General features: G+C 46.6%; 2 protein-coding genes across 2 annotated transcripts in view; one reads left to right on the top strand and one right to left on the bottom strand.

The window, feature by feature from the left end:
* LOC135211906 (centromere-associated protein E-like) overlaps positions 1 to 27356 on the top strand; it is a 209700-nt gene that overhangs the window by 42323 nt on the left and 140021 nt on the right.
* LOC135211824 (centromere-associated protein E-like) lies at positions 268 to 19849 on the bottom strand. Its single transcript, XM_064245034.1, has 5 exons — positions 19630 to 19849; positions 19174 to 19296; positions 18245 to 18359; positions 518 to 646; positions 268 to 277 (listed from the first exon to the last, which is right to left on the bottom strand). The coding sequence occupies exons 1-5, from the start codon at positions 19784 to 19786 to the stop codon at positions 268 to 270; spliced, it is 534 nt and encodes a 177-aa protein (XP_064101104.1). The 5' UTR covers positions 19787 to 19849.

Below are 27356 nucleotides of genomic sequence, written 5' to 3'. Positions count from 1 at the left end.
CCAAAAAACAAGTCAGGAGGAACTGCAAACGTTGTTTACATTCCAAGCGACAGAAAAAAATATGATAGAAAACAGGAATGGGTTCCTAATCCTGCCCCAGGGCAGGACGGACGGTAGATCACCTGACCTACCTGCAGCGTAGTTGGCCGCGAAACTTTGAATTTCTGTCGGGGACGACGGAGTCTTAGCTATGTATATATCTGACAGGTAAGTTGATTGTATGAAAATAGAATTTAGGTGAAAGGCCCAGCATTGGGACCTATGAGGTCACTCAGTGCTGTAAGGGAAATTGACAATAAAAAGGTATGAAAGGTGTAACAGGAGGAAAATCTTGCAATTGCACTTCGACACAATCGTTAAGAGAGGGTGGAAAATACAATGGAAGAAATATATGAGCAGAGTTACGGTAAAATGAATGAGGGGTTGCAGCTAGGGCCGAAGGGACGCTGCAAAGAACCTTTAGTAGGTGAACTGACAGCACTAAACCTGTACAGGGTCAAACAGATATAAAACATACCTTAATGTGGAATGAGTCTGATCAATGCCAACTGGGGTGACATTACATACAATAGCAGTCTTTGCATTTCCACCCAGTGACGACTGGAGAATACGGGTGAGCTTGGAGTCACGGAAATTCACAAATGCGCTAAAAAAATACATATGTATAACTAAACAAAATAAAAAAGTGAAGCAGCAAAAACAAAAATATCACCACTCTTTGTTGGATACAAAACCTAGCTTCTGTATTAAATACAAATCTATACCACCAAATAGAATACCAAATAGAGTAAAAATTTTCTAAATATGTAGATGAATATTTAATAATAATTGCAGAACATATACGAGATGGTTAACTTGGCCATGGGTAAGAGAAGAGGCATGGTCCTATCATACAACATCTTTTCCATACCAAATAAAAAACAACGAAGAACAAGAAAAAAACCAAGCAAGGCTACTGGCTCAAATAATTTCCCTGGCTACCTTCATTGTTATTTTTATTTACATTCTATGATGCCCAGATAGTAAATAAGATTTAAATAAACTTGGTACCCCTTATTTCTTATTTGTTTCCAATATACCACCTTCCCGCAGGGAAAAAGAAGAAGAATAACTCAAAGTTTTTCAACCAAAAAGGAAAGGAAAAAAATCTTTAACTTACTTCCTTCCTTCAGCCTGAGTTGAGAAATTGACCAACGTCCCAACAATAAAGGGGAGGGATTTGTTTATGAAACCTCCGCTTCCTTTAAATCTTTCCCAGTCCAGCCTCCTGTTTGTGAAGCATTTTCTGAACCGGCAAAGATCCACCTAAGTTTTCAAAGTGCGATAACTGTAAGATGGCTTCGTCTGCATTGTTGCTTTCACCCACCCTCTCCCGAGACTCTATAATCTGGAATGACAAACCGTGCTGTTTTGAAATCCACTCATGTTATTTCCCAACCGAACTTGATTCAGTCTGGAAATAAATGTCACATCCCTCTAAGGCAGACCAAGAAAACTATTATGATCTCCTGGAAACCCAGATTTAGTTATGCCCCTTACGTCCAAAGAAAACAAATGAAACAGCCCCACCTAACCAAATTTACCAAAATAAGAACCTAATACATAGTAAAATAGCAACAGATGCAGTTTATTCACAAAGCTGTCCATAATAGGCTTATAGTACATACCCAGGCGGAAAATGGTTGTGGGCATCGGGAGCTTTTGTCATTCTATTTGTTCGTCGCAGCCCAAACAATGACGATTTTCCTTGCTCCCAGCTCTCATCAGTGACAGCAGCTGTAAATATTTAATGTAACACATATTCCAACTTACCAACAGCCTACATACCATCTACGGGAAACATGGTACGTAATATATTTTACTATTACAATATGCCCACTTCAGTAGCCAATTGTACATCTTTCAACAAGTACTAAGTATAAAAATGAAACATTTTTTATAATAATATAAAAGTTTCCACTTATACGTTTACCCGGTGGTTACCATATAGCTGTCGTCTCCATTGACGTCCACGGCAGAATTTATTGAAATTGCGCAGGTAGTTGCTAATGGTTTTTTGACAGGTAGATCCCTCCTACTTCCCCCCCTCCCTAACCACGGGTACCGGGAAACCATTCCAACAATAAATCAGAAGTTTCATGCCTTAACCATGTCATATTGAGGGGATGGAGGGCGGGCTTCGGTATTGTAACCACCGGGAGGTAAGTATAAGTTGAAACTTTGTATCTTATTATAAAATTGTCATTTTCAACTTATATAAACGTTACCCTGGTGGTTACATATAGCCTGATTGACACATTTAGGTGGGTTGGGACAATGGCAAGCTAAAAATAAACAACTTTTGGTTGGAATTAATCCGCAAGATATTAGGTTTCCTTACCTTTAAAAGACCCGCTGACATCAGTGGTTACTGCCTCTGTAGTCTGCTTGGCCTTTATTGTACCGAACAGGAATATATGGATCCGTGCGTCGGACACAAATAATTAGTTACCTTGCCGTTGATGGACGTGACGTAAACGGACAAGACTATAATGCCCCTGCCTCAGGGCGCAGTACAAATCACCCAAAACAAAATTACAATGAAAAAACGAGGGAGTCACCACAACCGTTTTCAAGAAATTTACACCTGACCTTGAAAAGGACTGGAAAGATACTACTCAAAAAAAACTCCCTGGTAATCTTCAGACAACCTTCGAAAATACAAAAAAACTAATCAATAAAGGCGAAAAGTTAGTAAGGTATGGGATAAGACCTTCCTTCTCCCCTCCTCACCCAAAAAAAATTTATTTTTGAAACCCACCCGGTGGATCAGTCCACAATGAATGGCGCCCAATGTACTTGCAATTTTCATATGGTGGTTTGCCAAATCATGTTCAGATAATGAGATGCCAAGACAGACGAATTTGCCTTCTCCAATATGTAGATTTTAATAATGTCTTTCAAAGACAGATTAACGTCCTAAAGGCCATAGACGTAGACCACTGGGCTCTTAATTTTCATGAGCGTTGACTTTAAACACTTTTGATATCTGAGTCTGACATTGTCCGTGTTGCCTCATAAATCAAATTCCTTAAAAAGAAGGAGAGCGCATTTTTAGAAAAGAGGACTGAGAATGGATCTTTCACTGAAACACCACAGGTTATCACTCTTAACCTCTTATTACCTTTGGTCCTTTGCACATAATGTCTAAGTGCTCTCACTGGACAGAGAAAGACATTTCCAGGCTCATTAGGCCCACACTAAACTCCGAAATGGTTCGTTTATAGAGAAAAGAACGGAGGCCAAGGAACGTGAGGGATTTTGTTCATTTCTTATAGCCAAAAACCCCAGCATTGATGATCAAACTGGCATTGCCCTTAGCCGAATCCAACTCTCTTATCAACTAGCATTGCAGCCTCCTGGATTCTTCCTAGCTGATGCTAAAAGCACAAAGAAAAAAGGGTCTTCCTTGGGTTCAGAATCTCCCTTTAAAAGAACTAGAGGGAGATCGGTTCCGAAATCTTATCTGGAAACATCAGCCATTTAAGAACTACATCCAGGTTCCAAGCTACTGTTTCTTGGACCTCCTTTTGTTCTTGGTCCCCCGTATCAAAGGAACAGAAATCAGGTCTGAGAGGTCTTGATTATTATAAATGTCTAATAATCCTCGATGTCTGAACACAGAGAAAAAACAACATAGCTCTATAACCCCTAATCGTCTGGGTATAAAGCCTTCTTCTTCTCACGAAGAAAAAGAAGGAAGTTAGCTAACTGAGCTATATGAGGTCTTAGAAGAACGGAAATTCCGTTCTTCTTTGCACCAAGCTCTGAATTGGACCCACTTAGCTTGGTACACTCGATCAGAAGATTCTCCTTCTGGGTCTAAGGCAATACAGCCCTTTGAAGCTCTCTTTGAAAACAATCCTCTCTTTCCTGAGGAGATGGCTCGACAGTCTGAAGGACGACTAGTCGAAGACGCGGACCAAGTTTGTGATGGAACCGCTCAGAAAGTGGGGGCTGTCTGAGTAGTATCCTTCCTTAAAAAACGGTAAAACCTCTCTCGGAAAGTCCGTCACCAGCAGTAGTAGATCCGGAAAGAACCATTCCCTTGGAACCGGCCAAAAGGGGGCTAATCCCAGTGTCATCTGACGTTCTGACTTGCCTCTTGAAACTTTGCCAGTAAACTAATCTTGGGTCATTTTGAAAGGTGGAAATGCCATACAGCTCCAGATTTTGACCAGTTCCAGAAGCACATGGCATACCACTGTAAAAACGCCTCCCACGGTCTGGAACTGGGGGTAGCAAATACAGTGGTAGAACGAGCTGTCTTGTTTGTGGCGAGGAAGATCCAAACTGGGAGGACCATCCCCCCCAATCCCCCAAAGCTTCTTGCATATTTTGAGGATGTTAACGTCCACTCTGTGGAGAGGACTTTTGTCCTCCTCCTGCTGAGAATGTCTGCCTTTACATTCTTCGAGCCTTGGAAATAAATCTTGTGCTCAAGAAACAAACTTGTTCTCTTTCCGCCCAAATGAGTAGGTTCCTCTCGCCGCCATCGCACAGAAGAGAAACCGAGTGTGTCCCCCTGGTTTTTTTATGTAAAGAGAGAGCCGTGGTGTTGTCTGCGTTGAACCAGCACTAACTTTCCCTCTTACCTCTGTCTTGCAGTGGGCATTAGAGCCAAATGAATCGCCTTCAAACTCTTTCTTAGATTTATGTGCCGTGCTTCTCTGATGAATCTGCCAAAGTCCGACACTTCCTTTCTCCCCTGAAGTAGCTCCCCACCCCTTCTTGGTCGATGCGTCTGACAAAAGCGTAAAGGTTGGGGCTCAACTGGCTTAGAGACAAGCCTTACCTCTAGACCTTCCTTCTGATTTTCCCATCCCAAACACAAAGTAGGTCCTTTTGTTGATTCCTTCCAGCAGATGGGGAAGCACGAAGGAGTCTGGGAACTTCTTCCTTTGCCACTTCTGCTTCAAGATAAATTGAAGTGGTCCTCATGTTGGATCCTGCCCAGACTTACAAATTGCTCTATTGAAGCCAAAGGTTCCTAAAGGCTCATCCCACTGATTCGCCGAGCAAGTTTAGGTCTTACGAGAAATTCGTTCTTCTTTTTGTTCAGGTCATGAGTCGATCCTTTGGCGAGACGGAAAAAGCCTGGGAAAAAGAACTGAATTCCCAGTCTCACTCCTAAATAAACTATCTCCTGAGAAGGAGTGAGACATTGGACTTTTCCTTGTTTACTAACAAACCTAGGCTTTTCCGTCATCCCTTAAAGTCTTTTGTTGTAGGTCCTCCACACACCTTCTTGTCCTGGAAGGAGTCTTGCCCCTGATAAAGCCAATCGTCTAGATACATGGGATATTCGTATCCCGTCTAGATGAAGCCACTTTGCTACTGGACGGAACAGAAAACTCTGGAAACACTTGTGGAGCTGTCGATCAGGCCAGAAGCAGAGGCCCCTGGACCCTTGAACTAGAAAACTAAAGCGGCCCTGGGAATACGCAATCTCAGGTAAATCTTCCTCGATTTCCGAATGAAATCGGAATAATGAAAATAAGCGTCCCGAAGGCGTCTATGGAAAACCCATCCCAATCTCCAGGATGAAAGAGCTTGCTAATACCGATTGGGTCGTTGGTTCCAAAGTAGGAAAACTTCGTCTTGTCAGGACAAAGACGTTCAAGGGCACTGACGTCCAACACCGGTCTCCAACCCCCCTGTGCCATTCTTTACCAGGAAAAGGCTATTTGTTAAAGATCCTTGGGTTCCTGGCGGTAGAGTCCACTAACTCTGATGGCCCTCCTGTTTGCCAGTGAAGGTTTGAGGGAAAACTTTCCTTGATGGAGGGCAGCCAAATTTTTCGGAGTTCTCCGAGTAGGCTTACAAATTCACAGGAAATTCTGTGAGAGGGGGGTGCTTGATGAACGGAATAGATGTTCCTCCTTCCTTCAGGACCTGGAACCAGTCCCAAGGATCCGCTCCGAGATGAAACCAGGTCTGCCAGAAAAGGGTTGTAATCTGGCTCCCCTACTGCTGTGATGGTAGGACTACAACGGCCCTACTTACTTTGATGGAAGGAGGGGAGCTGGGTTTTAGAAGCGGGCTCTACTACCTCCCTCCCACGAAACCTGGAGGTAAGATCGAACGGGAGGCTCTCCCTCGAAATGGTTTAGGAAGCTTGCCGTGGAGGGTAGCACTCCGAGAAGCAGAAAGAACCGGATACTACTCCTTCCTGGGCTTCTTCACTGACTATGATAAAAGATCCTGGGTCGCTTTTTGGGTTTAAAGATTTGAGCGATCTCGCTCACAACTCTCTTGCGGAAATAGGTGTTTTCTTTGTCCAAAGGAGAAAGAAGCGAAAGGCAGACTTTCTGGCTTCAGATGAAAAACCCCTTTCGGACAAGAAGGAGCACCCAAAGCTGTCTCTTCTTCAACACTCCAGAGGCGGAAAATGGCAGCAGAGCTCCGAAGCTCCATCACAGATGCCTTTATCGATACAATCCAGTTACCGAGGCAAAATCCTTCAAAAATGCCCTCCTCCGAAAGTCCAAACTGACTTGACTTTCCTGGCCAGCGACAGCAATGGCCCTCCCAATCCAGGAAGCTAACAACTTCGGAAAACACGGAAACACTCTTATGCAAAGATGCTCCAGTTTCAGTTGTTGAAAAGAAGATCTTAGCAGTATTAATTAAGGGCTGCTCTGCGGGAAGAGTCACGAGACTAGAGAAAAGTCTCCCTGAGTGGAGGCAGTCCCACCACCCAGGGAAAAAAAAACTTTCTCTACCAGTGTTCATACCAGGACACGGCCTCCTTGCGAAAGTCTCGAAGGGGGAAAGACAAAAAAACATTTTTCCCCCTGTTTCCCTCTTTCTCCAAAAAAGCCAAGCGTTAACTTTCTTGATCGCTTTCCCTTAGCCCGAAATCGAGTGAGGACTAGACGCATGAACGAGGACGAGGAGTCAGGCTTACTGTCCTTTTTGTCCACTGCGAACTAGGATAAAACTGGAACGGAAGGTGCAAAAGAATCTCCAAAGTTGTCGAACGGAACGGATCGTAAAAGGAGTTTATTACCCCAGACAAATGCTTTGGCTTTTTCCTTAAGTTCGTTCCTTCTTTCTTTCCTTCTCCAAACAATCCGAAGGCTTTCCTTTGACGAAAACTGGCGAACATTACCATCGGAAAGAGGAAATCCTGTTTTCGGCGAAGTCACCAACCCTGACAGCCGTTCCGAGGATGGGTGTGAGAAAGCAGGAGAAGGACGTCTGAGCCTGTACTGAAGACGTTAATCCGGGCGGCTGAGACTGGCGGTCTGCTAGTTGGCAAGCTGCGCTTGGCGGCCGCACTGGGGCGGCTGAGCTGGGCGGCTGAGGTGGTCGCTCGAGCGAGAGCCTGACGTGGGGTGCCGCCATAGACGGAGTCAGGAAAGGAAGTTCCCCGACCAGGCGCCTGAATGTGGGCGTCTGAAGAGGCGTCACATGGAAGAGTCCCCTGAGCCTGAAGAGGCGACTGCAAATGGAGCCTGCTAACGCGGACTGCACAGTTAGTTCTGCGGAAGATTGTACTTTAAGGCGGTCGGGGAGCCGCATTCGGGGCGGACGAAAGAGACCTTGCCAAAAAGCCCTCCAAGGCTACTGCCTAACTTGGCAGTTCATCTGTTCAAAACCACCGAACGGTTGAGGATCCCCACGACGGTAGATAAGGCGCGGGAGGTGGTATAAGATGATCCACAAACACGTCTGGAGCCGCAGGATGGTTATCGCTTGAGGAGGCTCTGGAGCAAGGCTCCTAAAAAACGAAGGAGGTGGTGTTTGTAGTTCGGCCTTCTCCAATTCTATGAGAGAAGGGCGATAAACTCGAAACCCGCCAGGAGGGAAAAAGCTTCAGGGCTCCTCCCAAAAAACTACAATAGAAGGTTCGGCAGCCGAACCCCCTTCTTCGGAAACCGCAGCAGGCGAAACATCGCGCGGACCTTTTGTTCAGCGGTCTAGAAGTCTTATTTACGCCAAACCTCTATAAAGGAAAGGAACCTCGAACTCGAGTCCACTTGGTTTTAACGAAAAACACTTCCTCGCAACCACCTTTCCGCAATGGTGAAGCGAACAGCATCCTGGGATAACGGCTACAGGATTTGCCTTATTGAGGGGTGCGGCTGCTCGGGAGCAGGTCCCGCCCTCGCCTCCCTTCGGTTTTCGGCATGCATCCTCCCAGGATCTGGGGCGTTTGACAGGGGCCGGGCCTATACCCTAGGAGAACGAACGGGTCCGAACAACCACCCTCCTCACTAAACACTTGCCACTAAGTAATGTTATCACAAATATTCAACTGACCACTTTCTTGCACTGTCCTCACCCAAATTTTCTGCATAGTGGTGCGGAAACAGAGACAAATTTCCGAGTCCATATCCGGCTCGTAATACTGACACGGGATCGGGATCGGGTGATATACAGATTCGGGGAGGGCAGGAGGCCAAACCCACTACGGGGTTAATAGGAACAGGATTAATAGAATTCTCAGAGGAATATCCTGGCTAACTCACTAACTTAGAAGAAGAATCTCTTGTGAAGCCTTTCTGATTCTATCTTTTTCTAACTTTTCTTCATTATATTTCCCAGGCCTTGCCTTACTCATGAGATGTTATTAGAGACTTACATTCTTCACACGTATTTCTCAAACAAAGAAAACATTCACGTTCCCCCTACAACTAACACAAGTAGAATGGAGGCTCAAGTGAAGCTTTAAGGAAGTCTAGTCCCTTAAACCCACCCACTACTGACACAACCCTCTATACTGAACAGAGCCGGTGTCAAGACATCGTGAAGAAAGAATTCAAATAATTCCTAAAAAGGACAACAATATCAAAAACCAAAATAACTTATAGCGCTAGCCAAAAAAGATCATGTAAACTCAAGGTACATCCCCAAAAGGGAAAAAACGGAGAATGCCAAGTGAAATCCAAAATCCAAAATTCCCAACCCAGCAGAGGAACCGTGTTAACCGGTTTCCGACTGGCTATGGGAAACATTCTGATTTATTGTTGGAAGGGAAATTGGTTCCCGGTACCCGGGTAGAGGGCGGGAGTTAGAGGAATCACCCTGGTTCAAACCGATTAGCGCTACCGCGAATTTCAAATTTCGGACCGTGACCGTCAGGGAGACGGACAGCTATAATGTAACCACGGGCGGGTAAGTTTATATAAGTGAAAAAGTTTTGGTCCACTAGTACTTTATACATTTAATTATAATAACCAACAATACAGTCAACCTCCGCCTTTCACAGACCTTGCATTTATTCGCGGATTTTCTATAAGACCATATATACCTCATTATTCAAGGAAAATTTCCCTAGTTTGCAGTATTTTTCATTGGAGAAATATTCATAAATTAAAATACTGTTATTTTCAATGACTAAATGCACTTTTGTGATAAACACTATTAAAAAAACTATGGTATAATGATTTCAATTAGAGGGTTTTTTTTGTGTTTAACTATGCAAAATAGGCACTTCTAAACATTTTTTAGGGGTTTTAACGTATTTGCAGAATTTTAGCTATAATTGGGTGAGGAGGGGGGGGGGGGGGGGGGGGGGGGGGGGTGGGGGGTGGGGGGGTTGGTGTCTTGGTACCCATTCCCTGCGAATTGGGGATGGGGTGTCTTTCTGTTATGCTAACTTTTAAAATAATCTATGCCAACAAGTTCTAATGGTCAAAAAGATTATCTCAAACATTTTAAACTACACACAATTACGAAATGACCCTTGTTTTCTCTAACACAACCACACTCATATTCCCAACCAGACGAAGGTGATTTAGAATAGAATAGGCATTAATTATTATCTAGGTCCAAAGGCCAACGCTCTGGGATTCTCTCACGTTATTCCAGCGCTAACGGGAAATTAACAGGAATTGTTACGGAGAGGGTGTAAAGTAATATCGAAAAGAAAGAGAACTATGAATGGAGGTACAGTAAAAGGTAATGAAAGTGGCTCCAGCTAAGGGCCCAAAAGAAATGCTGCAAAGAACCGCTAAGTAATCCTACAGTGCACCAACGAAGGAGGTGTAACTTAATGGCCTCTACCCCCCACGGGGATTTAGTCATTCCTAAGGTGAGATGATGTTTCTCAGACTGATTTTAGATGTCCACCATGTTAGGCATAATTTAAATCGGCAACTTTTGTACTTTGGAAAATCCATGCAACTGAATAGTAAAACTCACCATTTCTTCAGAACACTGACCCACTCCCTCTTCACGGTCAAACTACATTAAACGGTGCCTGAAACGAAATCTTCTCGAACCGTTAGGTCCTTTACCTCTGGGTCCCCGAGCAGCAAGCAAATCGGTTATGGCTTGTCGTTGTATATTTCCCATGAAAGACACTCTGAAATATGTATATGATAAATATAATCAAATCTCCATCAAATTTACCAATCTTGGAACTCACTCACTTTTCCCGCCTTAGAATATTTTGTTATTGTTATTATACAAATTAAGTTTTGTTCATACCTTACCTGGCAGATATATATATAGCTGTATTTTCGACGTCCCGACAGAAATTTCAAAACTCGCGGGCCACACGCGTGGGGCGGCCAGGTGGTAGTAACCCATTCCCGCCGCTGGGATGGCGGATATCAGGAACCATTCCCATTTTCTTATTCATATTTTGTATTAATGCCTCTGTCCTCCTGAGGGGAGGGATGGGCGGGCACTTTAATTATATAATATCTGCCAGGTAAGGTATGAAAAACGCTTAAGTTGGTATGAATAACAACTAAACATTTTGTTCATGGCACTTTCACCTGACAGATATATATCTAGCTGAAATCACACCTTCGTGATGGTGGGGAAAGACAGGAATAGGATTTTTTTGGGAAACTAAAAATTAAGTAGATGATATAAACATCTTGGTTCCTTACTGTTTGCAAGTATAGACTATGTGAATTACTGTCACGTAAGGCTGCTTTTTGCTTAATTAACCAGAGTTTGCCAGCCAGGTGGAGACCTTGAGTGCTGGTGGGGGCGCTCTGGATGATCTGTCAACGGGTGTCGATACCTCAGCACCAGTGACAAGATCATCCGGCCAAGGGCCCATACAAATGAGGGCAAACGAAGCAACTGACCACCACCTGACCAAACTATATACAAACCCCCTTTAACACTAGTCTAACGGATGGGTAGATCTTCACAAATAAGACTCACCACAACTAAAAAAACAACAACCTAACCTTAACCTTAACCTAACTGAATAATAGGGAAAGAAGCCTTACTTCCGGACCCCAACCATACCTGTGTCCTCAGGAAAGAAAAGTTATGGCCCCAGCTTGCATTGGCAATCGTCATTAGGATCGTTCTCAACATCCCTTAGGTAATGATTTGCGGCGGAAGACGGGGTGGAGTTGCTCCTCCAAAACAGGGTAAACCCATCGAGGATTTGTCCTTGATTGACATGTTCCTTTTGGCGGAAGGCAAAGAGAGGTTAGCGACGGCTCGTTACCTTCGTGCGCTTTTACTCGGAAGAGGCTCAAATCCAGTCTTGTCTGAAAAGATGAATGGAGCCTCCCGAATGGTGTCCCTTAAAAAAGAAAGCCACTGCATTCTTTCTTGATAAACGGTAACTCTGGCCTCTTCAAGAGGCAACCAGAGGTTACCTGGGGAGGGACCTCTAACCTCTTTCGTTCTATGCACGTATAACTTGCAGAGCCCTTACCGGGTGCAAAGGACTCTCGCTGTTGGTTCTTGGCCCACCAGACTTGACATACCCTTTGATCCTCAAAAGTCTTCGGCCAAGGTTCGAAAGGATTTTCATTCTTAGCCAAGAAAGATTGGGTTCAACGAGCATACAGCATTTGTCCCCTTTGAAGCCCATTAACCTTGCTAAACGCCTTGACATTTCAACTAACTCTCTTAGCCGTCGCAAGAGAAGTTATGGAAAAGAGGCCTTCCTTGTCAGATTCCTAAGAGACGCTGTCTGAAGCGGTTCGAAAGTTGTCCCCGACATCAGGAATTTCCAGGAACCTAACGTCCAAGGTTCCATGATGGAGGTCTCGTTTGAGGAATCTTCAAGGTCTCGAAAGACCTTCAAACAGGGGGTGGCATCAGACGATCCTTGTTTTGTCCGACATGTCTAGGCCTCTGTGCCTAAAAAAAAAAACCGCTGACAAAACATACTTTTGTCTCCCTTGATGGTAGGAGGACCGCTAATTTGTCTGCACATTTCTGAGAAATAGCTAGAAAATCAAGCTATCCTGGGTTCACAGAGGTCTGAGGAAGAGGAAACTCCCCTACCTTTTACAACCATGCCCTGAAAGGAAGCCCACTTCGACTAAGGTAGACAGATCTTGTGGAAGCAACGTCTCGTCATGTGCGATTGCTCTCCGCAGCTGCCTTCTTCGAAAAACCTCTCGCTCTGGCCAACTTTTTCGATAAGTCTGAACGCAGTCATACTCAGAGCGGAAGGAAGGTTTTTGTGAACCTTCGAAGTTGCGGCCTGTTTGAGTAGATCTTTCCTCCAGGGTTCAATGTCCTTGGAAAGTTCTACCAGGAACGACATGACCTCCTGTGAAACCATTTCCCTTGCTGGCCGACATCGGAGCGATCAGGGTTAGCCTGCCTTGTCCCTTCCGAGGTGCCGCAAACTTGCCTCATGGACTTTCCCCCAGAATCTTGAATGGTGGGAATGGCATAAAGGTCCAGGTCCCGTCCAATTCCAAAGCAAACCGCGTCCCACTGTACAGGATTGCCTCTGGAATCCAGGACCGTGGGGAAGCAGATACAGAGGAAGTTCTCTTGTTCCTTTGACGTTTGCAAATAAGTCGACCTATTGTGGCACGTCCCCACCAGCGTCCAAACATCAGGTCCTCGACAAAACGTTCCTCGTGCAAGGTCCATTCCGTCGGAAGGGACGTTGGTCCCGAGACCCTGAGGAGGTTCCCCTGCCCCACTTGACGTTTTGCACACCTGCAATGAATCTCGTCAGGATCGTTTACCTTCTTTCCTTTTTTGCCCACAAGCAGAATTCTCTCTCGCTAGGGAGTACAACGCTCCTGGAGTGTGTAGCCTCCCTGGTTTTTTAAATAAGGCGAGTGCTGTGGTATTGTCCGAGTTTATTGCTGAACAACCTTGTTACTCCAAACTCTTCTCGAAGAACTGCAAGGGACAGAAAACACTGCTGCCAGTTCTTTTACATTTAATAGCCAGGGCTACCTGTTCCCCTCTCCAGGATCCTGACACTTTCTTGTAATTCCCCCTTCCCCCTAGGGGTGTTGCGTCCCCAATCCTGTGATGGAAGCGTCTGAGAACAACACTAGGTCGGGGCTCAAAAAAAAAAAAAAAAAAAAAAGAACTTAGGGACACACCCTCTTGCAGCTTCTGAGGGTCCAACCACCATCTTAGGTGGTTCTTGATCGGAATCGATATCCTCAATACTGCATCGAGATCGTCTTTTGCCTTCCACTCTTCTGCCAAGAAGATGGAGATGGCCTGATGTGCAGTCTTCCCAAGGAAACAAACCTTTCCAGCGAGGAAATGGTCCCCAGCAGACTCAATCCATTCCCTCGCCGAGCAAGTCTCTTTCCTTAGAAAGGCTGAGATCTTTTCTAAGCCTAGCCGCTGACGTTCCTGGGACGGAAACGCTCGAAAAGCCACTGATCCATCTGAATCCCCAGATACACGATGGACTGTGTTGGGGTCAGATGCGACTTTTCGAGGTTGACCAGAAGTCCAGGGACTTCGCTAAGGCTAAAGTGAACTGCAAGTCCTTCAGACACTTCTCTCTCGACGACGCTCTGATCAGCCAGTCGTCTAGATATAGGGAAACTCTTATTCCCGAAGAGTGTAGCCACCTTGCTACGTTCTTCATCACTACTGTGAACACCATCGGAGCCGTGGTCAGTCCGAAGCACATCGCTCTGAACTGCCAAACTTTGTTGTTCAAGACAATCTTAGATATTTCTTGACAGAGGGTGGATCGGGATGGTGGAAGTACGCGTCCTGCAAGTCCAAAGATACCATCCAGTCGCCCGGTCTCAACGCTCCCAGAACAGAATGAGGCGTCTCCATCGTGAATTTGATCTTTTCCACGAAAAGATTGAGCCTGCTTACATCTAGAACTGGACGCCAACCTGACGACTGCTTTGGTACTAGGAAGATTCTGTTGTAGAAAACCTGGAGACCCCAGGTCCGCGATTGTCCACCGCTCTTTGTCGATCATCTGTTGAAGGAGATCGAACAAGACTTTCTTCTTCTCCTTGATAGGATGGAGAAAGGTCTCTGGGAGTCGTAGAAAGAGGAGGAAGATCTAAAAAGGGGGGATCTTGTACCCCTGTTCCACGATCTTGAGGGACCAAGAGTCCGTGTCTCCTCTCTCCTCCCACGCTCCCGCAAAATACTTCAGTCTGGTCTCCGACTGGTGGTCTGAAGGAACATGCTTTTCACTTGGAAGGTTTCGGTTTAAAAGAGCTCTTCCTCGTTGAAAACCCTCTCCCTTCGAGGAGCTGCTCTCGAGGGGGGAGCCCCACGAAAGGGCTTTTACTTCTTCTTTTCGGCGGACGAACTGCAGCCGAAGAAGTTGAAGTCCGGCCGACCGTCTTGTAGACTGGGCCAAAAGATCCTGAGTAGCCTTCTCTTGTAAGCTGTTCGTCAGGTCCTTTACCAAAGTCTGGGGGAAGGAGATGGTTCGAAGAGGCGAAAACAACAAGTCCGCTTTCTGAGCTGGCGTCACTGAACGCGCTGTGAAGTGCACAGCAAAGCTCTCTTTTTTAAAAAAGCTGTCCCAAAGTGGAGATACTACTCCTTCCGAACCATCCCTGACGGCTTTGTCCATACATGCTAACACGCTGGGGGGGGGACAGCTCCCCAGACTAGAGATTCTGGGGCTTCTCGCTTGTATCCAGAACTCCCAAACACCAATCCAGGAAGTTGAAGACTTCCAGCGTCCTAAGCAGACCTTTCAGATGATGGTCTGTCTCGACGCGGTCCAAGTTACCTTGGCAGAGGGTAAAAGTGACCTCCTCTGTAAGTCTACAAGACTGGAGAAATCTCCTTGAGCCGACGAAGGGATACGAACTCCCACTTCGTCCTTGGTCTTATACCAAATGCCTCCTTTACCACTAAGTTTAGTAGGAGGCAAGGCGAAAGTTGTCTTGCCTTGGTCTCTCCTTCTTATCATCCAGTCTTGGAGCTTCTTGAAAGCCCGTTTCGTCGATAGAGAAGTCTCATCCCTACGAACTCTGGGATTTTCCCCGTTTTCGATGAGAAAAAAAAAAAAAAAACTGTGAAGGAGGAGGGGGGGACTTGGGAGTGCGGGCTGAAAATTTTTGTCATTTCTCAAAAGAAGAACGAACAAAAAAAAGTCTGACTAGGACTTTTTGTAATCCGAGGTAGAAGGGGGGGGGGGCTGTAGCAGGCTCATCTTCACCCGATTCAGCTGAACTACCCCGTTCTCCTTCCTCTCTCAACGGAAGAGGAGAACGTCTGTCAGGCGAAGGCGTCCTAGGTCTTAGTAAGATCAAAGGACCCCTATCCTTGCAAGATGCAGCCTTATCACGGCTGTCCTTCTTTCCAACAGCTTACTGCTCGCTGATGGCAGAGCGTCTGAGGCGGACGAGCGTTCTTCCGCGCCTTCCGCGGCAGTCTCACCTGCCCGAGAAGTCTTTGCTTCTCTTCGCTGGCATACGTGCCTGAGCGCGTAACAAAGTGTCTGGGGGTAAGAATTCTGTTCAGAATCCCCGAAATAAAAAAGCGTCCTGGAGAGCTGTCTTGCGAGCGTCCTGTGTAGCTGTCCTGCGAGCGTCCTGCGACGAGCGTCCTGCCTAGCTCCTGCCAGCGTCCTGACGAAGCGTCTGACGACGTCCTGCCGAGCGTCCTGACAAAAGTCCGACAGCGTCCTGACAACATCTTGCCGAAAAAAAAACGTCCTGCCGCGTCCTTGCACGCAGCGTCTTCAAAAGCGTCTGTCGTAACTTCCTTCTATAAGACGACGAGAGCGGCGAATCGCTGACGGGAAAGAAGCGATCGGCGAACGAGACCGCAGGAGGCGAAGGCAACTGAGACTGAATTAGTCCTCGACAGGCAGTCTAAGGTCCTTCCTCCGCTTAGGCTCGACTGCTGCTGGGCGAGTCCTCTGAGCCATAAGCGAGGATAGCTGGTCCTGAAGGGACAAAAGAATGTTCTTCGTTGGAGAAGAATGAGTCGAGGAAGCAGGACTGGTCCTGTGAGAAGACGAGGGGCGAGGGGACGCCTCCTTCCTTCTCAAAGGAACAGCTACCTGTTTCTCAGGTGTACGCGCCTGTTCGCGCAACCTAGCGTCCTCATCGGAGGAGATCCTCCCTCTCTTCTGAGGCGGAAAGACATCATAAGCGTCTTCCGACGAAAGCTGCGAAAGAAAGGACGAGAAGCGTCCTCCGCAAGAAACGTCCTCTTTAACGGACGAGAGTCTCTCGAGCGCTCCACCCCTTGCGCGGGGGAGGACGCTTCGGAGGACGAAAAGCACTCCTTCAAGACGCGTTGCTCGGTGCACGGTCCTTGGCAGCCTGGGTCTTTGCTACATGGCCTGCCGAAGGGAGGGGCACGCCAGATCGGTGGGAATAACCCCCGTAACCCTCTTGCGGCTTTCGACATACCTCCCCCCTGGGTCTTGGGAGTCTGATAGAGGTCTAGGACTAGAGGCATTATGGGGTCCGATCTGACGCCCCCTCCACAACACTGGGGGCACGATCACACACTTGCACCGAGCCAGTTTCCAAGGCTTTCTTCACTTTGGTCTCCAGGAGTGCGAAGGGACTCCAAAATCATAGAGAGAGCATCCGCTCCTCCCGACAGAATCAGAGCCCGAAGGCAACACAGGTTTAGGGGTTGTAAACACTACAGGTGTTAGTGCAGGAGAAACGTTAGTCTTACCTTTGGAAGAACTTCTTGAGGAAGACCTCCTGATCCTATCCGCGCTCCAATTTAAGGCGATAGGACTCATATGCTCTCCATTCATCATCAGTCAAAAATCTCACATTCCTTGCACCGATGATCAATCAAACAATGAAGCCCCCTACAACTCATACAATACTGTGTGGGGGTTATTACCGATGCTTTCGGTAAGCCTCACCTTACAATCAGCCCTCACACACACTCTGAAATCTCACACTTGATCCAGACATATCTTATATAGAGAAAAGTCAATCCAAAATCAAAAACGGTCCACTATCGCGTATGCCAATCAACAGTCCAATTCAATACCAACAAAATCAATCAGATACTTAGAAACGAGTCAAATTCCAAAAAATCCTGAGCAGAGGTCTGTAAACAGATGTTTACCGACCGGCGACAGAAAAAAAATATGAATAGAAAAATGGGAATGGTTCCTGATATCCGCCTCCCAGCGCGGGAATGGGTACTACCACCTGGCCGCCCACACTGCGTGTGCCGCGAGTTTTGAAATTTCTGTCGGACGTCGAAAAATACAGCTATATATATATCTGTCAGGTAAGTGGCATGAACAAAATAAAATTTAGGTAAAGGCCAAGCAATGAGACCTACAAGGTCATTCAGCACTGAAAGGAAAAAGGTATTGCAGGTGTAACTGGAAGAAAAACTCACGGGTGCATTATGAAACTATTGTTAGTAGAAGGCGGAAAGTAAGCTGGAAGAAAGAGAAGATGAACGGAGGCACAGTTAAAGAACTAAAAGGGGTTGCAGCTGGGGGCCAAAGGGACACTAAATATTCATTAGTAATGCCTACAGTGTACAGTGTGAGGAGCACTGATGGCACCATGATGAGAACTCTTCCACTTTGATGAGAATACAATGGGAACATCAAAATAACAAAATTCTATATTTCCCTTCTTAATCCTACATAAATCAGAACCATGGGTATACACCAGTAACATAAAAAATTGGATAAAATGATAGTTATCTACTGGATAAAGGTACACAAAAACTGGTGATGACTGAATGTGGCGTTACAAAGGTTCTGCACTTAAATCAGTTGTCAAAATATTCAGTAAGCTTACTCTCTATAGGCTGAAGAAGCAAGATTATAAAATGCTTAAAAGATGACCACACTGGTTTCAGAAAAGGCAAAGTAAATGAATGAGAAATATAAGCATTTAAAAAAAGATAAAATTACCATAACAGTGACAAGATCACATGGGATATGTCAATGATCCATTCAGTATTCTCAGCTGTTCAGCACTTATTGCAGAGACATCATTACATAATAATAATAAAAAGACAAGTCTATACAAGCTGAAGCATTATCACACAGTTAACGTAATTTACCTACCTTATAAGGTATTCGCGATCAGGGTTGTTTTTCTCAATGCTATTAAAAATATTCTGTATGGCCAGTGGAATTATTCCAGGACTACTCTTCTCGCCCATCATTGTGTACGTCTTCCCTGGAAATGGGATGGATACAGATACAGTACAGGTAATTTTCCTTCATCGGAAAAAAGTGTAGTTAAGACAACGGAGCCTATTTTGCAGTTACTGCACAGACAAAAAGCTGACAAAAGTAGTTACACTTCCCATATTGCCAAGGTCCACATTCTCTCTAAGACCATTCTGAACTGAAGACAACTTCACAGTTATTGTGCTAAAATAACTCCAGTAATTTTGCTTCCAAGACAGTTATAAAAATTCAAATGTCCCCATTATCAGCTATTTCTTTGGTATGGAGGTCCACATCACAAAACCACTACACTTGATGTCATCTGAAAGGGCTTCATTAAAGGAGTTTACATAAAAATCAAATCTCAGTTTCCTAAAAAAAAATAAATAAATAAAATCTCCAGAATTTGAACCTATACTTACTCCACTAGACAAAGTCCAATAATAATAAAGGGAAGTTACCTATGACAGAATCTCTTTCATGCCAATCAAGGAATCTTGTTCTACCTTTGTACCAGTTTAACAAAGCCTGCCAACAGTGTTAGAGCTGTGATGAAAAAGTAATTGCAGAAGTAGGGCTTAGATAGTCTGATATTCATAATGTACTACCTACTGTACTGTAACAAAGACACACCCATTACAAACTAGTTACGTTTTGTTAGGGCTATTTGTAAGTTGAATTGTGAGCAAGTGGTTACTGTACTCTCATGACCATTTATGTATAGTATGACAGAAAATCAATTAATATATAATTGAATACAGTACATTGTGCATTATTATTAAGTCTAAAGGGAAAACCTTTTGAGAACTGACAATGCATACCTGATGATGTCTGACCGTAGGCAAATATTGTACCATTGAATCCTGCAAGAGCAGATTCAACGATGCCCTGCGCAACTTCAAAAAATATGTCTGCATTTTCATAGTCCATGCCAAAAACACGATCTGAGAAAAAAAATCATAATGATACACCATAATGTATAACAGCTTGAAAAAGTATGTAAATTGAATTATAACAGAGGGATTTTCAATATTTTCATGAAAAACAAATGTATATGTTTACAGCATAGTTTCTGATTTACTAGCAAATTTTAAAACATAAATGCAAATGTTTACTGTACAGAATAGTTCCTTATTTAAGGGTAAATTTCAAAACAAACACTAATGTTTACAGTAGTGTTTCTGATCTAAGCATAGATTTTAACCGACAATGACCAGGAGAAAATCCTAGTTTCCTCTGCAATTAGCAACAACTGAAAAATCCTACAGTCAACCTACCAAATTTATAAGGAGGGCATAATGCTTTCCGTGTATGAGGATCAATCTGAATTAAGGTGTTCCCTTCACCTAACTGCCAGTGGATGGCCGAATTATCTGTAACTTCTCTCTGTATCAGTGGCCGCAGCCGCACGGCAACAAGGATGTTATCTGACATGTTGAACTAAAAAGGTCAAATCAACCTGCAAAGAAGGCCACCAAATATCAACAATAATATCAAAAGGGGTCCACAGGACAGAGTTCAAAGGTAAAATAACAAAAAATGACAATTTGTCCAAAATTGCATTTTTCCTAACTATACAAACCTGAGGTCCTTTTACAATAGGAAGGTACTAGCGGCAGCTGGGGGATAGGGGTCGTAAAGCTTTTTCGAAAAACAAGGGTTTCGGTTTAGGTTAACTGCTTGTCGACAGGCGCGCGCGGTTTGCGCGACTGGGAGGTAAACAAATCACTTTTGCTTTTGGCCCAAGCAAAAACTGCAGAGTGAGGGGTGGCATGAGGTGGGACTATGTGTAAAAGGACCTCAGGTTTGTATAGTTAGGAAAAATGCAATTTTGGACAAATTGTCATTTGTTCCGACACGGCATACAAACCTTCGGTCCTTTTACAATAGGAAGACTCACTTCTTGGTGGGAGGAATCTGAGTCTTTTGTGAACAGACTGGTGTTCGCCCAACCTTGGAATGCCTCCCTGGTCGTAAGAGCGAGGGAGGGATCCAAGCCTCTGTCCGATTGATCGGGGTGTGCACCGCAGGATCAATGGTCAGACCTCTGGACCAAGTACTAAGAGAGAGGCAAGCGTATCTCTTCGTACCAGCAAACAAGAACAAGTTCCTATTTGCAAGAGGCAACATAAAGTTATGGTTTGTCTCTTGTTGGCATCCACTTCCCCCCCCTTGTAGGAGGAAGTGGTGGATATTCGCTCCCATCCCTAGTGAAAGGGATAGGATGGGGCTCTGTCGAGTAGCTCACCTGCATCTCGTCCTTATCCAGCAAAGGTGATGACCGTATCCCTCTAACCACAGGTAGAGGGGGAGAAAAAGATAGGAAGAGAAGCAGTCACTCTCTCTTCACTTATCTATTCTTACAGTCACACCAGGACTCGATGCTGTTCAGCCTGCTAGGGTCTGGGTTAGCTATACAACGTGTTGAGCAGCCACACAGGTCCCAAGGAAAATGATCCAAGGACCTGTGGGCAATATCCAAAAGGTAGAAGGAGGTGCCAGTGGTCTGGTTGTACCAGACCCCTGCCTTCAGTACCTGCGCCACAGAGAAGTTCTTGTGTAAAACTCGAGGGATTGTACTTCTAGGTCATCTTGGTGCTGACGAAGAGTCTTCAACATCAGCCTGGGATGTCGAGTTTCTTCAGGAAAAAGCGCGGGTTCGCGCGTTTCACAGGACAAAGCAGCATCTCTTCACATCGAAGGCGGGTGAAGTCCATTAGGGAGGGTATTGTGAAGGACTCTAACCGATCGTCAGGAACCGAAGGGTTCTGAGTCTTCGCTACGAAGTCGGTACGAAATCGAGCGTCACGAATCGAATCCCCATCCCCTGGATGCTTGATTTCGCAGGAAAAGTCATGCAATTACCTCAGAGGAAAAGAAGGGAATGGTCGTATGACCTATCCCTCTTCTCGACTTCGGTGATGTCCTGTACCCATACTGGTCTATCCGTCTGCAGCGAAGTGTCTCACATTCTCCTATCCCCAAGCAGTGAAGTTCTTCTTCTCGTAGTGGATAGGACACCGACACTCAATGGTGGGTGTCGATGGTATGGGTACTGTGACAAGCCGTTAGGACAAAGAAAAGACTGTTATGGAACAACCGAACTAAGTCCACAGCGAAGTTCGTAACAGACTTGGGGCGCTCTGACAGCTGCCGACTGACTGCGTTCGGTAGGAGGCAAGTTGTCCAAGCACCCGAGCAAGTCACGTGACCTTCGCCTTAAAAGGTTATGCCAAGAGACTAAACAAATAATTTGTTCGTTCACCGATGCCAGAAGGCGAGGTGATGATTCTCTTAAGGCATGTGCCCAACAGGCGAAAGTCAATTGCCTTCTAGAGACAGAGGTCCCTGATGGCAAGATATCTCAGTATAGTTGATTCTCAGCTAAGGACAACAACTGTGTCGTTGAAGACGAAGGTGTACAGAAAATGCAACCTACGTCTTCACAGCTGAACCGAGAGAAGGATTCTCAAGATTCTGAACCTGTGCTACAAAACACTGAGACGCTAACCCGCTATTCATTGCTGTCCGGTGAGGATCGTAGTTGCAATGAAAGCGGAGCGCTTTTCAGTAATGAAGACACAGGGAAATACTGCCTGAAGAACTGCTTCTCATGGGCTGAACATTTGGAAGTAGAGCTGTCAGGTCGGAGAGTAGGCGATGTCTTCTGACACATCTGTTAATTTGGGGCGAAACAATGAATAAATTGCACACCTACGAATACGAGATATTTGAAGACAAACTCAGATGTCTGCAAAAATCATTCGCATTATCGCGGTGCGATGCAGCAGGAGACTAGTACAGACTTCTGTTACCGTGCGGTAAACAGAAGATGAAAGAGTCCAAAGAGAGATATCTCTGTTGAAAATTCTCGCAATGTCGAAGGCGATGAAATCGAGCATCACAGCAGTAGATGGTCCTTCATTATTGCGAGAATCCCCGTTAATCAGAGACCTAAGTCCATGATTGTTGGGCAGAGATACGGTTCGGTAGTCAATCAAACAGGGGAGAGAGAGAAGTAAAACCGACCGTGCATCTCCGAGACCTAGCTGATACTGAGCTGCTATCAGGCAGTTCAAATACGCAGTAGCTCTCGGTGACCTCGTCATCCTGAGTTGCCAGGTAATCCATTATTCCACGAAGGAATGCGTTCGGCTAGAACCATCGAGCATAAAGAATACGCTCGAGCAATTATATTTAAACGAAACGGATTTCGGTAAATACAAAAAGCTGATTTGGTGTTGTCATGACAATACCAAGTATCTAAAATCGAAACTGATAACTGCTGGGAGGTTGCAGGCAACCCGAGTTGCAGTTCAATTAAGATACAATTCGTCTCGGTCACAAACCGTAGAGTTAACTACGGTATGCGCCTACCCCCGGACGGACAATTCAACTGTTAAAAAAGAATCATGTCGCGAGGGTAAATATATGTAGTATATTTGTAGGTTCTGTACAACGACCTCCATCCTAAATTCTTTTCCCCCTCGAGGAATGAGAATAAGGATTGGAGACTCGACCGCCATTCGTTCTCTAGTCAAGAGAGTGAAGGAGAAGTCTTTCCCAAAGGAAAGCTTCAATGGTGAACAGAATACCGAAGACGATAGTTCAAGCCAAACTGGAAGTTCCCGTCCGTTCTTCTTCATTCCAGGTTAAATCGCCTACTGTGATTACTCTTCTTTCAGCAGCAGTCTTCTTCCAAATGCTAGAAATTACAGGAATTCAGAGCATAAGCGAGGTTCCCGATATCGTGTAAACAATTATCGGGGATTCTCGCTCACTTTGGACCGTGGTCTCGCCTAAGTGTTTGGAGATCGTCAAAAAAAAAACTCGAACACTCCGAGTGCGCTAGAAATTCCGTAGAATTCTAAGCACTCTGCGAAACCCCCACCACCGAATTCGTCAAACGATATCGGCTGGTGGTCCTCTCGATTCCCGTAGAAATCGAGAAAGGGGCAGGATCCCTCCTCAACGACCGGGGCTTACGTCAGGTAGGACCCGAAAGTCCCCCCGGTAGCGCAGCCCCTAACGTGGGATCTTACAGAGAAATCTCTGTAGGATCCCTCCCCTTTTCCTCGTAGCCGTAAGGAGAGAGAGGGGGGGGGTGGGGGAGGAATTGGATACTGGCTCGCCTTCCCAGCGGAACTAGCAGTTGGAGAAGAAAAGGAGCAGCCATCGCCGTAACTCAGAGCCTGGGAAAAACGTATCGTCAGGAGGGAAAAACGTTTTCCCGCGGAGGGTTACGAACTCATACTGTAGGTAAGGTCTGCCGCCACTGTGAACGTCGTCTGGGTGGGCTGATCGACACCTGACAGGAGAGAGCCGATACCCGTCCTCCGACTCATTCCAGTCCTCGTCGAGGTCGAAACCTCTCAGGAGGACCGAAGGGGTATTCAAATACAGTGTCCGAAGACACGTAAAAAAAAACGCCCTCTGTTCGCAGTAGGAGGAGGTTGGAGTAGCTTGTTCGACCGGCCAGGAACTGAGAGAGCCTTTCTTGTCCGGAAAACGAGAGACTACCTGGTTCAACACAGTCGGCAAGCTCCGATCGCGGCAGATCCACCGTCGATTTGGGTTCCCTCTCGGGCCCCAAAACGACTCGAGCCGAGACGTGGCTCTGCTGGTGGGAGCGGTGATCCTTCCCCGAGGTCGTTGTGCTGACGAATCAGCACCATAACCTCGGCAAAGTTCCTCTGGATCTCGGAAGTCACAGCATCTTGCAGAGTAGGACCGTTAAGCCCTTCGAACAAGAGATATTCCGAAGAACCTTCCTCCTAAGAAGGGGGAACAGCGACAACCCTCTCGGTCTTTTTCCATCCACTTTGCGCATACGTCCTGGCCGGTCCAAGAAACCGTGCCTGGTGGGCACGTAGGGCGTCGTGGTGGGATCATGAGGGGGCGCACCCCTCACGATCACTCCTCAATAACCCTCGCTCCTCCCGGTGTAACCTGAGGAGGTTGAAGGTACGGGAGAGGCAGACCTGAACGTTACCTCCTCGCTCGCTGGCAGAACCAGCAGGCTTGGAGGGCTGCAGGCGATCGTCAACCCGCCGGCGTGGCGATCGAGCTGCAGGCCTGGTCGAACCGTCTCGCTGTGGAGAAACGGCTGGACTGAGCACAGCGGCCCCGATCTCGAGTGTCAGAAGAGCTGGTGCTGGTTGCCGTACCCGATCGCTCTCTGTGAGAGCGACGGTCAGGCGACCTGCAGGCTCCACTGTCACGGTGAGACCGGTGCTTGTCCTCACGGCACGTCACGTCGCTGGTTCCAGCCGTGGCTGGCACCGGCGAACGGGGGGACCTCTTCCCAGCCTCAGCCCGTGGCCGGTCGTGGACCGTCACGTACGGGTAAGGCCAGCTGGTCGCCTGGTCGCCGTTGAGCGAGAGCTGGTCTGGTGAAAGTCGCGTGAGCGGCTGTCACCCAGTCTTCCGCTCCGTGCCGTGAACCTGACGCTGAGCGAGCTCAGAGGTCTGGTTCCTGGCTGCACGGTCGCTGGTAGGCGGACCCGTACACTCGTACCATTCCCGCGAACGGAGAGGCCGAAGACGGACCCTGATGCAGTGGCAGAACCACTGACACCAGGCGAGGAAGTACCGGTGTTAGCCGGTACTCCTCTGGTCCCCGTAGTCTCCTTCCTTGCGGAAGAAGAGACGGGCCCCGCTCCCGAAGGAGCAGGAGGACCAGCGGAAGGAACCCTCCCGTCCCACCAAGGTGAGACGGGTCCCGAGAAGCTCCCGAGGGAGACTTCTTAGGAGGAGGAGGCAACCTTCTTCTTCCTCGGCTGTGAAGCCTTAGAAGTCGAAGGGGAAGAGGCGGCAGCCGACGACGATGAAGAAGATGAAGACGACGACGACGACACCTTCCTCCTCTTCTTCGTCAGCTTCCTCAGGACAAGACGTAAGATCTGCTATCCAGGGTGGCGGAGCCGGGGCTGCTGTTAGCCGAAGCCACAGGGCCCGGACGCACCTGTACAGACAGACCAAAGTCTGGGGTAGTACCACCACGAACAGGGACGACGTCAGCAGGTATGGGCATCTCAGGAATAGCAGGCACAGCCAGCCAACAGCATCGGTAGGGACAGCCAGCGCAGCAACGGGCCAGGGACCAGCCAGCACAGCAACGGCAGGGACAGGCCAGCGGCAGCAACTGCATGGACAGTCAGCCCCCCAGAATTCGGCAGAAGGGTCTACGGCAGGCCAGCACCGGAAAAACACAGGAAGTGGAGCAGCAGCCAGCAGCATCCTGGTACCGGCGGCAGGTCCAGGGGCGAGCTCTAGGGCAGCGGAAGTGTGGTCGCGGCAGCGCGGCAACCACGAGCGGCGGCGGCGGCACGCCCCCCTCTCGTACGGCGAACGGTACTCACAGCGGCTGTAGGCAAGACGTTACCGCAGAGTAGGCCCAGACTAGAACCGCAGCCCCTGGACACTAGCACGCCCTGCAAATCGAAGGACGCCCATACCTCACCAAGGTCCACCCTCGTGGCAGTAGCACCGCGGGAAATAACAGTAGTAGTGATTAGTGGGGGGGAAGTCCCCTCGCGCGGGGGGTAAGCCCCACACCTGAACGAGCGGAAGACCCCGAATACAATTGTACATCGGGCACCGAGCGCCCTCCCCCGCGCTCGACGGATCGGGCGAGGAGAAGAACCCAGATAACCTCCCCCCCCGAAGGGGAAGGGCCATCTGTGGGAGCTGAGCGGGAGGGGGGGGATTCTCGTTCCCCACCCCTGCACAGCACCCATGTACCCAACAATAATAATAAGAGCCCGAGAGCAATCGTGCCCTCGGCACCGAATGCAAGGGCATAAGGATCAATTCCCTGACTGAGCGGAACTTGAACCAAATAAATATTGATGCAATCAATAAAAAAAACAAAAAAAATGGAACTAAAATGAAAAAGAATCTTGTATTACGATTCACTTCACAATGATACGGGCTCGGATCGAGCGCAGTTTGGCGCCCTCGGTACCGAGCGCAAGGGTAAAAGGATCCATTCCCGATTATGAACGGAAACCTTGATCCATAATGAATTGATGCAATCAAAATATATATGAAAATAAAAAAGAATACTGCGCTTGCGATTTCACTTCATACAAAATAAAAAGGGGAAGGATCAATTCCCGGGAAATAGCGGAAACATTGATCCAAGTAAAATGATATTGTTAAGATACAATAAAGTTTTGTACATACTTACCTGGCAGATATATACTTAGCTATAGACTCGGTCGTTCCCGACAGATTTCAAAACTCGCGGCACACGCAACAGGTAGGTCAGGTGATCCACCATTCCCGCCGCTGGGTGGCGGGGTCTGGAACTATTCCCGTTTTCTAAGCCATAATTTCTCTTCCACCTGTCTCCTGAGGGGAGGATGGGTGAGCCATTAATCGTATATATCTGCCAGGTAAGTAATGTACAAAATTTATTGTATCTTAACAATATCATTTTTGTACATGAAACTTACCCAGCAGATATATACTTAGCTGATTGGCACCCTTGGTGGCGGGCAAGAGACAGCTAAAAACAAAATAATACTTAAACTAAATACATTTAAAAGCAGGGAAAAAAAAAACTCATGTTCTTGGATAAAAATAAATCCATAGTTCCCTACCTGATTGGGCTGAAGACTTCATGACTACTGTCGATGAGTTTGCCTGCCTCAAGAGTTTCAACGAGGAATGAACCTATGGTTGAATAACTCTTTGGATCGTGTCAATGGGGGCTGGCCCGCTTACGCGACAGAGCCTATTCTGGATCGTACCAATGGGGGCTGACCCACTTACATGGTAGAGCCTTAACCTTTTGTCATATCAATGGAGACTCGCCCTCTTACATGACAGAGTTAAGGTTATAAAAATCACAAAGAGCACTGAAGCCAATCCAATCACCTGACCATGTTAGTATTGTTATAATCTATGAATTGCAAGAGGGTTCCCTATTCCCTCTGACAATTAACCAATAAAAAACAACACAATAAAAAAGTAATTTAAACACTAAACTAAATTAGGA

The sequence above is a fragment of the Macrobrachium nipponense genome, chromosome 40 (genome assembly GCF_015104395.2).
Source record: "Macrobrachium nipponense isolate FS-2020 chromosome 40, ASM1510439v2, whole genome shotgun sequence".
NCBI classification, from domain to species: Eukaryota; Metazoa; Arthropoda; class Malacostraca; order Decapoda; family Palaemonidae; genus Macrobrachium; species Macrobrachium nipponense.
The sequence above is the reverse complement of the archived record's forward strand: the minus strand, read 5'-3'. Positions and strand labels throughout refer to the sequence as shown.